The following is a 13373-nucleotide window of genomic DNA, read 5'->3' as shown; positions in this document are numbered from 1 at the left end:
ATATAACTGTCTAAATAGTTTCTCGGGTGCCATGGCTGAAATAAAAAAAACATAGCAACTGTTGAGTTTTCTCTAACATGAACTCGTGGTGTTGCTCGGGCAGAGACATGTTTATTTAACGCCTGACTTCTTTGTGTCTGGATAATGTCCAGCCTCGGGCAGCGGTTGGCAGCCTGTATTCCTGTTTGTATAATCAACCTGCACAGTAGCCTCTGACCACAGCCTGCCCTCCAAGACAGAAAACAGACACATGGTGTGGAATCAGGGGGAATTCAAAACAAAATGAGAAACAAAGCGTTCTGAAGTGGCAGGGATACTGAAGTATGTGGATGGTTTTTAGGGGACTGCTGTCATTTCTGGGTTTGTACTGTACTTTCACCAAATCCACTGGCGTTTTCTCTGCTCTTGATTTCCTGTGTTTGTGTTGATTTGTGGGTAATCTCGTTCAAGCCCAGTGTCACTGTTAAAAGACGAGTCTGTTGTTGCACTGCTGTGAGGGACACTATCTGAATCAACATCAGAAGATACATTTCCAGACTGAGCGTCTGTCATCGCTTCACTGTGAGATGAACAGTTTGTGGAAAATGCCGTCTGTTTTTGTTGTGGAACTCTGCTGCTCAGTGTCTCAGTGTGGACACCAGTCTGGTCCAAGGTCTGTCCCTCTGTAGGAGAACTCAGAACGGTGACGTTTGGACCAAGAGAGGATGAAAGAGGTCCAACTGTGGAGGTGTGAAATCTCAGTTTTACACGCAGGACATTGAGGGCATAACACATACATTTATGTGTAAAATTCTTGGTTCAGGTTCATATACAGAACCTTTAGCACTGTATTGTTCCTGGTTAAATAGTATTAGCCCACAATGTGGTTCAGTTAAGAACCCTGCTATTCAAAACTTATGCTTAACACAGTTGTTTTGGTTTGTATTTTAAATAAACCAGGCCCAGTCTGTGTGAATTATTTTTTAATTAAGTCATACTTTTTCAAATACCAGTAGCAAGAAGACTCGTATTTTAAAGACTTTCTACCCGAGAGTCTTCTTTATTTTAAAACCAGAGAAGTCTTTTGAATGGGAGGTGAAACATCTGGCATGCAGCTTTGAGAGCAGTTGGTACTGATTAAACAGCATTTGATGAACAAATACAGCACTCCATAGTTGCTGTATTTAATATATATATTTAATAATATAAGTTAATATTTTAATATTGAAAGTATTTTTGTCTTCATTCTTCTGTTTATGCTACTTTACTGACAGAAATACAGCACAACTATTTGCAGTACAGTGGCTGTACTTCCCAGTACAGCCACTAGAAGGTACTGTGCATGCAAACTAAAGGGGCCTGAGACAGAACCCTGAGGCATCACAAGCCATCAAAAGAATGTAGTCTCACCAAATTATGGACCCCACAAATCACCCTGACATGATGGCTTTCCCGTGGTAGATATGTACGACACAAACATTTACCCACGGTGGCTTATTTCTGGTCCCATACTGGGTCACACAAGTTTGTCTCATGTAGTACAAAAATAAGTCCATGCGACGATATTGGACGCATTGACTCCAACAAGTCTGTTTGTTCCAATGTAAGGCTAGAGGAGAGACAGCTTTGTGTATAGGTGTGGTCTGTTATTTAGCTGTATACCGCTATTGAATTGCAAAAGAAGTATTGATCAATGAATTAATAAATATATGACCTGTACAAATATACTACACTTTGAATGTGTGTGTAAGGACCAAGCTAAACAAAAAGGACAATGTGAGCCACATAAGAATTGGTCAAATATGGATGTAGGGTAGTAAATTTGGTCAACACAATTTGTCCAGTACTAAACCATGTATAAAATGGTCTCATTCATAGACATCCTAACTGGTAAAGAATAGTGGCAAAAAAGATATTAGAAATGAAGGAACCAGGATGGATGCCACATGGTAACAGATGCATTTGGTCGGCTGTGGAGATTCAAACCTGAAAACATAGATCTAAATAACAATAGTACAGTGAAGACGATAACAAAGGTTTGTCAGGATCAACAATAAGGGGAACTTCCTGCTGTCCTGGGGAAATAAACTCCACACGTCTCTGATCATCACCTGTCTAATTGTTAATTATATTCCTTTGATTTTCTCCCCATAAATCAGGTTTAAATTTTTACTTCTATCTTACTTTAAAGTGTGTGAAGGGTGCTAAAGTCGAAACATTAAGTGATTGACTGAGCAACAAACAAAAATTAAGTGCATGGTGTGACAACAGTAAAAGCCTCGCAATCACTAGTGGCCAAAATATCATCCCATAATTAATCACCACTTTAGTTTTACTGTGCTCATCAGCAAAACACTCACCTGTGCATGGAAGGGTGTTCTCCATGCTCCAGTGCATTTTGTGATTTGTCTCTTTGAAGGTGAGGACAACATCCACCCTGTAGAAGGACTGCAGGAGCTCTGGGTTGTTGGTACAGGTCTGTAAAACAAAGGTTCTGTTCAGTCAGTCCGCACTGATAAGAACCTTTGAAAGGACACGTCCACCATAAACACTGAAGATTATGTCAATGTCATGCATACCTTAGTCTGGATTATTTGGTCCGTGGAAATGACAAGGGTCACAAATTCACTCGTCTCGTGCACAGAGAAGTTTTTGGTCTGGTTCACAGACACATCCCTGATGGTCAGTCCCTCCTGGTCCAGTCGGCTTCGTTTGATCAGGCCCATACGGCGTTTGAAAATATGTAACACTGTCACCTCTGCCACTGATGTGCTCACTAAAAATAAACCACCAGGAATATATTTGTTACCAGGACAGGTGATGAAATGTATATACTGCTAACTACTGCACCTGCAGGGTAAATATATAAGAATATAAATCCATATCACTGATAAGTTTTTAAAGATTAAATTAATATTAAGAACAAACTCATTAAAAAATACAATTTTAATTAAAGCAGCTGATTCCAGACCGTATCCCCTTTTAAGAGAAATATCTGTTTGGCACATCTTATCTCAGTAATCTTACAAAAACGTTGTCAGTATGATGAAAAAAAAATGTGCATTTTAATATGAGATCAAACGTTTTTGGTCAAAAATGTCAAGATGTTTTCATTCCATTTCCAAAAGATATAATATGACACAAACAATAATGTGAGTATTTTTGTTGTGTGTGTAAATTGTTAGGTAAATAAATTAACTTTTCTGTTTATTACTCACCTTTTGGACAAGCGGCTTCCATACTGTAGGCATACTGGCCGCTGACCAGCTTCAAGGCCAAGAATTCTGCTTCATTATCCATTACCTATAGAGAGAAGCATCCAGACATTATACTGTAAATTGCATAAAGACCACTAGATGGAAGCATAATCCTAGCTCTTCGTACCGTCACAGGGTTTAAGACCTCACTCCTCCTGCCCTGGACTATAATGTCAGCTCCGTTCAGTATGATGTTCATCTGGATTAGGCTGGAATCTTCCAGAGCCACAATGAGGTAATCACTCAGAGACAGTGACCACTGTAACTGTGATAAAAAATAAAATAAAAAACAGGTAATGAAAAAAATATTACTTAGTATTTTTGGAAGCCTTAAAAATATTTATATTTGTAATGCAAAATTATTAAGGCATTGAACTTCGGTATACCTCGTTATTCCAGTTGTCATGAGGTACTTGTCTTATCACCTGAGAAGACACACACAAACCAGACTAAGACAGGAAACTGTCATGCCACTTGATGGACACTGCAATTCAACTAACTTTATTGTTCATTTACCTGAACGTACTCAGGATCACACTGGATTTTCTCCTTGCTGGGCAGCACAGACACCACAGGGCATTTCATAATCAAGCTGTGAGACCTGCCTCCAAATCGGCTTATCCTCCTCATTAAATTTAGTGTGAGCACATTGAAGCCAATCTAAATATTTGCAGAGCAATCATAGAAGTGTCATCAAGAGGCTGAGTGTGAAGACCACATGTCTCTATAGAGATAAATGCATTCACAATTCTTAAAAGTGTCACATACCTGCTGTTGGACAAAACATCCAGTGTAAGTGACTCTGAAAATGAAATTCTGATCTAGATCTTTGTGTAGTGAAAATCCACACACAGACAACTGGAGGTTCAGCTGATCCAGAGATTCAAGGTTTGCTTTACCTTAAAAACAAAAAACAAAAAAAAAAAAAAACAGAAAGAAAGAAAAGGTGATTCTGTCTAATCAACTAATCACGTTATCATACCGCATTGTATCATGTGTTTCATTGCATCATATGATATTGTATCGCATCATATCGGATCATATAGCATATTGTATTGCATCATATCTCCTGCCTTCACCTGTCCTCTCCTCTCTCAGGTCAGAAACAATTACCTGGAATTTGTAAGACCTTGTTCAGCCAGACTCTTAATTCTTCTATTTTGGCACGTTGGATCCACATCTCCATATATTCAGAAAAACACAGCACGTCTCCCTCTTAATGTGATAAAAGGTAATTTCAGGTTACACATTTTAAAAAATTTGCACACTCAAGCAAAAAAATAAAAATAAAAGTTACCTGCTAATTGTGTCGTTGCATCAAACCATTCTCTTTTCTGAATGGATGTCACACTTCCAATGATTAGACTCTGTAAGACACTGAAGAAAGATTTTAAAAAGCTTTATTTCAAGCATGTTGCCTAAATGTTGTTCAAGTCAGAAGTCACTCACAAAGTCCTAACAACAAAGAAAATCCCTACACCATTCATGATGTCCTAAGATGAAAACTGACTATGTGAGTCTGACTTCAAGTATTTGTAGGCACGTCGCTATGGGGGAGACACAAACACAGGTGTGTTTACTCTAACATGTTACAGACAAATGACAATAGAGTCATAAATAAGGATTATTGCTTTTGCATCATCTAACTTTCCTCAAGGAAACATCCACAAGAACCAAAAAGCTAAGATTATATAAAATGGGATTTTATTGATTCAAGATTATTGATACTTTATTGTCATTGAGCAGTCACCTCATCAACTTTGTTATCATATGTATATTTTTGTATTAATGTTTATATGTAAAAAAAATTTAAAGAGAAGAATATGATACATTTCTTATTTACAAGAAAAGAGTAGTATAAAAATATCAAGTATTATTAAAAAAACCAAAGAAATTGTGTACTATAATTAATTAAATGAGGCCTCATATAAAAGTACTAATATTTATCCAATGCAATCATTGCGTTGTTTTTTTTCTGCCAGAAAAAATAATAATTGGCAACCAGACAGCCTTTACCATGTTGTACAGTGTAAGTTACAGTTTAAGTTAGTTACAGTAACAGTAACAAACAAATCAGAAATTTTGCAACAATAAAAAATATTATGCAGTAGGCTGTTAGTCCATTTGTCAGTCTCAAGGCTTTTAAAGACACCACCAGTAAAAACAGAGGGTGATGTAATGACTGCTGCTTACCTCAATAATGATTTAGAACCTAAGGCTGTGTTATTTATTACTTCTGTCTGATCATTGGGATGGTCCATAAATAATACACATTGTAATCCAGGGACTACATAAAATCTGTTCAAGGGCAAAGACTGGTCTGCCATAGTCAAAAAAGTAAAGGGAGAAATGTTCACCTTTTAACTTTTTTTCTTTACTTACTTACTGTATATTACTTATATACAGTAATTGACCGAAAACTCGGGATATGATATGTAAAAGATAACATAGACCAAAGCTGGAGTAACAGGAACAAAACATATACGTTTTTGTAAACTTTATTTAAAATTTTGTCGTATTATTATTTTTATTGTTATTAAAATTAGTAGTGGGTAGAGGATATACTGTATATACAAGTCATTGTCAAAAAAATACTTGGTAAAATAAATGGACAATAAATAATAAATGTGTGAATGAACAACATTTTAAAAGTAACGAAGAAATACACAAAGGTATTTGAAATACATTTCTAAATGTATGTAAGCACTACACTTGGAATTTGATTTACTAATTTCAGGAATTTAATTATTTAATTTGCTGCGCACCTTTTGTTTGGGCTTCTAGGACAAGTCTTTGTGGTTTCACGTGAAGGGAGAGTACAAACAGCTAAAACCTTTAAAACTCAAATTTGATGCTGTAAGAAAAATAGAATAAACAACATTCACAGAAAAAATAATTAAATTAAACATCAAATAAAATAAAACAATATACATTTTAAATTTGAGATAAACAGCGTTTATTTTGATTTCAACATCCCCATAAAAGCTCATTAGTGGGCTCTTCCAGCTCGATGACGTAATTTGTGCCCATTGAGCAGCGGCATGGTGTGCAGCCATTTTGTTAGCTAGCTTTAACAATCTGTATTGGTCGGTAATATTTAACAGTGAGTTTTGAGCTTATTTTTTCACAAAATTATTCATCCTTTCGGTCTTTTTCTTCGCTTCGATTCTTGACAACAGGCGCACAAGTAGTTAGGGGTCGTGGGTATTTGCTGACACTCAGTTAAACTCGACGTTCATTCATTTTTCAGGCTGCTAGCTTGTTGGCTAACAGGCTAACTTATCTACGCGTGTCGTCACAGGAGAAAATAGCACGTATCTCTCATGACCACAGTTTGTTTATCATTTGAAAGTTGCTGGGTGCTTCATAAACACAGTTTGACTTCCGTCTGATATTACGCTATCATTTTTTCACGTTCTTTAAAAAACGTGCATCCTCTCGTTGTTCACTGGTTTAAAATAACCGTGAGTGTCGTTATTCGATTCCCCTTGGACCATTATCTCAGACCATGTCGGAGCTCTACATCCGTGTGGCTGAGGATGAAAACGAGGAGCCCATGGAGATTCCCTCGGAGGACGATGGGACTGTTTTACTGTCATCAGTAGCGGCTCAGTTTCCAGGGGCGTGTGGACTGAGGTACAGGAACCCAGAGTCTCAGTGCATGAGGGGGGTCCGGCTGGTGGAGGGGGTCCTGCACGCACCTGAGAATGACTGGGGGAGTCTGGTCTATGTGGTCAATTATCCCAAAGGTGAGAAATTGCTGACAGTGCATGTCTTTAGTCATAAATATATAATAAATGTATCATTAGTTGCATCTTCAAGATTATCTCATTATCATTATTCAGCATTTTTTGAAATACACAGATGTGTGTATTTGTATGTATTTATTACTTTTATTTAGGTACTGTATGTATATTTGTGTTTATACAATATATACACACAAGAAAAATGTTTTTTTCATGATGCTCTCTTTCTTTGTGGTAAAGGCTCTAATGTATAATATGAAAACTCTAGCTTGTTACCAGTAGTTTCATGTTTAATACATTTCCCAGAAAGAGATTAAGAGATATCCCTATTCTTTATCTAAGTCTATATAAACCTAGCAATGATGTAAAATAAAATAAATTAAAGTAGTGTTGTGAACACCTACATTTGTTCTATTGCACAACAGTTATGTATTTCTTACAATATGTCTCTAAATGAATTGCTTTGTTAAAAGTTAAAAAAAATGATTTCCTAATCTAAGATATTTTATCTTAGAATATGGAAGACTTTATAAATTTCAGCCACTTGATCATAATAATTTGTCATTACCACTGTATCAAAATTCACATAGATGTTTTATATGCTTTTGCATGCAAGATAAACAGCCTCTAACTCTTTTCTGTTTTTTTGTGTACTGGCAAAACACCAGTCATCTTTTCATACCGCGTCTTTATCTAGATGTTTGTTGTTAGTTGCAGCTCTAACTTAAACCACAAACTGCATTCTGCAAAAGACAAATGTACCATTTTGCCATTCTGCATTTCACTGCATTTATTCTAATGTGTAGTCAATGTTTTCGGGTGTTGACAAATATTGCAAAGCAATGGAATAACTTGTTTTAGAAATCCTTCTATTTTTAGACTGCACACTTTTCAACCAGACAGTGATGTTCTGTGAACAAAGCCTGTGTCATAAATAATTTCTAGTCTTTGGTGTACAATAACCTGTTTAGTTTTCAGACAGCTCTGACCTGAGCTACATGGACTACCATTGGGGGTTGGTGTAACCCAATCATTGGTCTGTTGCTTTAATTATTTGCCCAAGAGGTTAAAGGATTAACTATAGATATTTTCCAGGAGGATTATTTTATTCATGAACCTATATTTAAGAAATGTAGTTGCACTTCTCTCTCAGTGTCTATAGTTTTGTCTTCAATCAAGCCAACACTACATTATGTTGTTTTTTGGTTGTGCTGTTATTCAAAGGTGGTATTGTAATGTCCTCGGATAACAAAAGAAAGATGGAGGAAATAGATGCTGCCTCAGCTGTAAAGGTCAAGAGAGGCTTTCAGAAAACATCAGATCTGATTGTTCTTGGACTGCCATGGAAAACCACTGAACAGGACCTGAAGGATTATTTCAGTACATTTGGAGAGGTCATCATGGTCCAGGTAATGAGGTCTGCTCTGTCTGGTTAAAATGCTTATTTTTGTTGAGAACACTCCTGTTATTTTTAATAAACTTTGCATTTTCTTTGTTTTCTCCAGGTCAAGAGACAAACAAACGGCAACTCAAAAGGATTTGGATTTGTCCGCTTCGCTGACTATGAGACACAGACAAAAGTCATCGCTCAGAGACACATGATCGATGGACGGTGGTGTGACTGCAAACATCCCAATTCTAAAGTAAGCGCTTTGACAGCTAACCTGTCATAATGCCAACGACTGATGATGTGACCGACCTGGACAGGTCACCAGGTGAAAACTGAGACAACCTGGAGCTTTGTTAAGGACATTTCACCTTGCTGTCTATGCCTTGAGACTAAAGTGAAGTGACTTGGCTGACTTTCAAAGATGAATTATAAAAATGAGAAACTTCAGATGTTTTATTGTATATAACATAAGAACTGTTGATCAGACTCACAGCTACTACTCTCCTCTGCAGATGTGTCCTGATGAGCCAATGCGCAGTCGTAAAATTTTTGTCGGTCGCTGCACAGAAGACATGACACCTGATGAACTAAGACAGTACTTCATGCAGTACGGTGAAGTCACCGACGTCTTCATCCCTAAACCTTTCCGGGCCTTTGCATTTGTTACGTTTGCTGATGATCAGGTAAGGCTCATCCTTAGTTACAGAGTTTGAATAATACACAATGAGATGTCATCATTATAAAACAGAATGTTTTTGTTTGTTTGTTTGTTTTTTTTTTGTTATTTTGTGCACAAGTGCAAGAGTCAACCAGGTTGTACAAACATGTCAGCAAGGCAGGCATTGAGTTTGTGACAATCTGACTTAATGGGAAGCCTGTCACAAATGTTAGAGATGGCTTCCAGAATTTATATATAAATAAATGTAGCAGTTAATTTATAAAGACTTGCAGTGAAAGATTCAGGAAACATCTGATGTCGGTGTCATGACATCCCCTCCTCACTTGTGTTTCAGGTCGCTCAGGCTCTGTGTGGAGAAGACTTGATCATCAAGGGCATCAGTGTGCACATCTCTAACGCAGAGCCCAAACACAATAATAGTAGGCAAATGATGGATCGAGGGCGCTTTGGGGCTGGTGGGTTCAGTCAGGGCTATGGCAATAGTCGTGGTGGGCTGGGCAGTGGGACCAGTGGGGTTAATTTTGGGGCTCTGGGTCTGAACCCAGCCATGGTGGCTGCTGCCCAGGCAGCTCTGCAGAGCAGTTGGGGGATGATGGGCATGTTGGCCAACCAGCAGGGTCTGACCACAGCAGCCGGCACAGCCACTACAACCAGAGACCAGACCTATAGTTCTGCCAGCACCAGTTTCAGCAGCCCCAGCTCAGCCAGCCTTGGCTGGACTGCAGGCACTACAGCTGCCACCAACAGTGGCTTTAGCTCTGGCTTTGGCACATCTATGGAGTCTAAGTCTTCTAGCTGGGGAATGTAGATGTATTATAGGGAATGTATTTTATTGAAGGGTTTTTTTATTATTTAATTAGGCTACGCTGGTAAGTATATTTCAAAATGAGATGAGCGTATATCTTTATTTTTCCTCATTATCTAAAAACACACACTGCCTTGTTATTATGTCTAATAGAACGTTTGTACTTGCATGTGATTAATGATGCAGTCCTGCACTGAGTGGATGAAGACTTTAGTTTGTTAGGACAAATTGTTAGACTAGAAGATTTTTATTTTTCCTTCCACATGAGTAATGTGTGCATGCAGGACAAATATGAAAATGTGCACGAGAGTCAAGTGCTGCTCTGGCCCTTTATAAGTCGGGCTTCATATTATTATATACAGTATATCTGTATGCAGTTTATTGCATCTTTTCTTTGTTGTGTTTTTTTTCCTCTGAATTTGCCTTCATGAAAATCCCTTCTGCAGTTCAACACATCTTTCCCAATTTCCCGTCCCGGGAGGAAGCGCCTCATTGGCTGCAATGTTGGACAGATCTCGGTATCCCTTCCCCTCTTCCCATGTCTAAATGCTTTGTCATCAAAGAACACAGCTTCACTCTGCACATTCTGTAACCGACGGTGGGTGCCCCTTTTTTTCCTATCCTATATAAGGATGTAGAAATCTTGACTGCTCTTGTCGCTTTTTCGAGATCGATGAGTGGGACTGGTGTTGGACCGAGTGAGAGTGAGCGAGCGAACGAACGGGAGAGCAAAATACTATGAAAGACGGCACGAGTGAGAAGGACTGTTTGTGCAGTTTTTTTCCCCTTTATTTTTGAAAGACAAATGCCTGTGAGTGGAGAAGAACCTGTGGCTTTGTGCGAGTGTGAGAGGAAGCAGCAAGTACGAGTGTGCTCAAAGTGGTCGTCACAAGGACACTGAGACCTCTGTGGTCTCTGCTCTTTCTGTCGTATTTCTATCCAACCCTTAAGAGTGAGGAAGTGTCACGTGACATGAGTATTTATATCCTTTCTTCTCCTGTCTGATTTGATGTGAATGCCGTGTCTGGTTTGTGTTTAATTTTCTCCTTGTTACCACCCTCTGTGTGAAAATGTGACACTGTGTTAGTGAAGTCTGTGTGGAGAAAGTCATGGAAGCATGTTGTAGTTTGGACGTGAGCTGAGGTTGACCATGGTTAATGTTTTGACAAGAAAGTTTGGTTGAATGCATTTCTATGTTTTGTGAATCAAAGGTTGAAGCCTGAAATAAAAGTGAATTTGACTGGGTATGAAGCCCTTAGTCAGTTTATTTTTTTATTTTTTTTGGACTTAACATGAATTAAACTGCCCACGCTTTAATTCACATGTATAGGGACCTCGGACACGGGCGGCCCAGGTTTACGTCTGGAGTCACTTATGAAGACGCCAGAGATGTGGGTTTGCTGTTGCTAACCGTCAAAGGAATCACTGCACGACCACTCACATCCTGGAAAAGATCTTCGTCGCACTATCAAGAAACTTTGGACCATAACTTAATGGACCATTAATTATTGGTCTTTTCAAAAAGATTCTGAGAGCTGAACTAGAAAAAAAAGGTTTTACTCTCTGTCTTGCCTTATCAGGATTATTCACTTGGATCTTTAATGTCTGCTTTTTGTTTTTTAGGTTTATTAACGAGTATTCCATCTTAAAGATTTGGATCAGTTGTTTTGACAGTCGTTCAATTTCCATCTTTTTTTTTTTTCGTTTTTTTCCAAACCAAACCGCTGCCTTAAATTTCGATCCTACGTGTGTGTGTGTCAGCAGATACATTTATTTATTCTCCACAACTGCGACAGGAGACTTAACTGAACTATGTTTGTTTTGTATGTGCTTAAAAAATACAGTTTGAACCTCCAGGACTATTCCTTTTTTGTTCCATTTGTTCACCTGTTCAGTGGTTGAACTGAGGCGACAGGGTCTTTTTGTTTTGTTTTGTTTTCCTATGGGACTCAGCTGAATAATGAAGCCAGCAGAAATCCACACTTTTGTACACTGAAAGGTTTTAGTATTGCAGTGTAAAAAAAAAATAAAAGCTGTTTTTTATCTTCTGTTTTTTCTTAAACAAGACTATAAGATTTTAATACTATACTACAGTTATGATTGTACTCCTCTTCAAGGAGTAAACTTTTTTAAAGGGTGTGCACTGAGCAGGTTTAGTCCCCCAAAACCAAAGTCTGGTGTAGTTCACTGATAACTTTGCATTATTTTGGTAAAATCTGATTTTTAAAAAATTATGACGACATTTTATGGCAATATATTTTTTTATATTTTCTGCATGTTTCCCATCAAATTAGAGCTTTTAGAAAAAAAAAAATTAAAAATGTTTGAAATTGGCAAAATTTGTGTAGTTTTTGGTCAGATGTTAAAAAATGGTGATTCAATTTTTTTATTTGATCTTTTCTGTATGTTTGTCATGAAGTTAGAGCATTTAGAGATTTTTTTTATTAAAAAAATTCCAAATGTTATCTTTTCTGCATGTTCCTCATCAAAGTATAGCATTTTGAGAGTTTTTTTTGGAAATTAGCATAAAAAATCCTAATTTTGAATTTCTTGTTGGTCAGTTGGTAAAAATGTTTTTTTGGAAAAAACTAATTCAGATTTTTATCTTTTCTGAATGTTTCTCATCAAATTAGAGCATTTGGAGAAACCTTTCAGAAAAACATGATGACGGAGCAGAGGACTCGGAAAGCGAAAAGAAATCCTTGGCCACATCTTAGCCAGCTCTTTGTTTTCAACTGCAAACAAGGCAATAACTTTGCGATGCAAAACACCTGCTCCGGTGGATGGAGCAGTGGCTTGTGAAACTTTCACATCAAACTAGGAAAAGCATGTGGCGGTGAGTAGAGTATCTGTGCTTTCACAAACGTAAAAAAAAGGTCCAAATTTTATCTTTTCTGCATGTTTCTCATCAAATAAGAATATTTAAAGAATTAAAAAAAAAATCATTTTAATGGAATTTTTCGATAAAATTCTAATTTCACGCCATGTTGTCAGATGATGAAAAATTTGGGGGAAATAACAAATTTTATATTTTCTGCATATTTCTCATTATATTAGAGCATTTTGAGATTTTTTTTTTGGTTAGATCCTAATTTGGTGAAAAATGGTGAAAAATTTTGATGAAATCTTTCGGAAAAAATATTCCAAATTTTATCTTTTCTTCAAGTTTCTTTTCAAGTTACAGCATTTTGAGAAATTGTTTAGAAATTTCTTTTTTAAATCCTAATTTCACATCATGTGGTCAGATAATGAAAGATTTTGGAGAAATATTTTTCAAAATTCTATCATTTCTATTTTTTTTTCATCAAATTAGAAAATTTTGAGAATTCTTGCAAAAGGAAAATTTAGGGGAAATTTTATGGAAAAATCTAAATTGTACATGGTGAAAAATTATGATGAAAACCTTTGGAAAAAATAAAATGAAATTTTATTTTGCTGCATGTTTCTCACCATATTAGAGCATTTGAGAAATGTTATGTACAAAAGTTTTTGAGATTTTGTTCACGATGGTATAAGG

The 13373-nt window shown here is 37.0% G+C and overlaps 1 protein-coding gene across 2 annotated transcripts; it reads left to right on the top strand.

Moving 5' to 3' along the window:
• Positions 1–6269: 6269 nt before the first annotated feature.
• tardbpa (TAR DNA binding protein a) lies at positions 6270–11899 on the top strand. Of its 2 annotated transcripts, XR_003050900.1 has the most exons (6): positions 6270–6985; positions 8207–8391; positions 8488–8625; positions 8885–9055; positions 9386–10454; positions 11187–11899. XR_003050900.1 is itself a non-coding variant. In XM_008318660.3 (5 exons), exons 1-5 carry the CDS (start codon positions 6745–6747, stop codon positions 9857–9859), a joined length of 1209 nt encoding a protein of 402 aa, XP_008316882.1. In that variant the 5' UTR covers positions 6270–6744; the 3' UTR covers positions 9860–11101. The 2 variants fall into 2 exon arrangements, 1 of the variants encoding a protein (XP_008316882.1); XM_008318660.3 differs by lacking the exon at positions 11187–11899 and having other exon boundaries at positions 9386–11101.
• Positions 11900–13373: the final 1474 nt, after the last annotated feature.

Source organism: Cynoglossus semilaevis, chromosome 10 (assembly GCF_000523025.1).
Source record: "Cynoglossus semilaevis isolate Cse_v1.0 chromosome 10, Cse_v1.0, whole genome shotgun sequence".
Classification (NCBI taxonomy): Eukaryota; Metazoa; Chordata; class Actinopteri; order Pleuronectiformes; family Cynoglossidae; genus Cynoglossus; species Cynoglossus semilaevis.
This window is presented reverse-complemented; position numbering and strand designations above follow the sequence as displayed.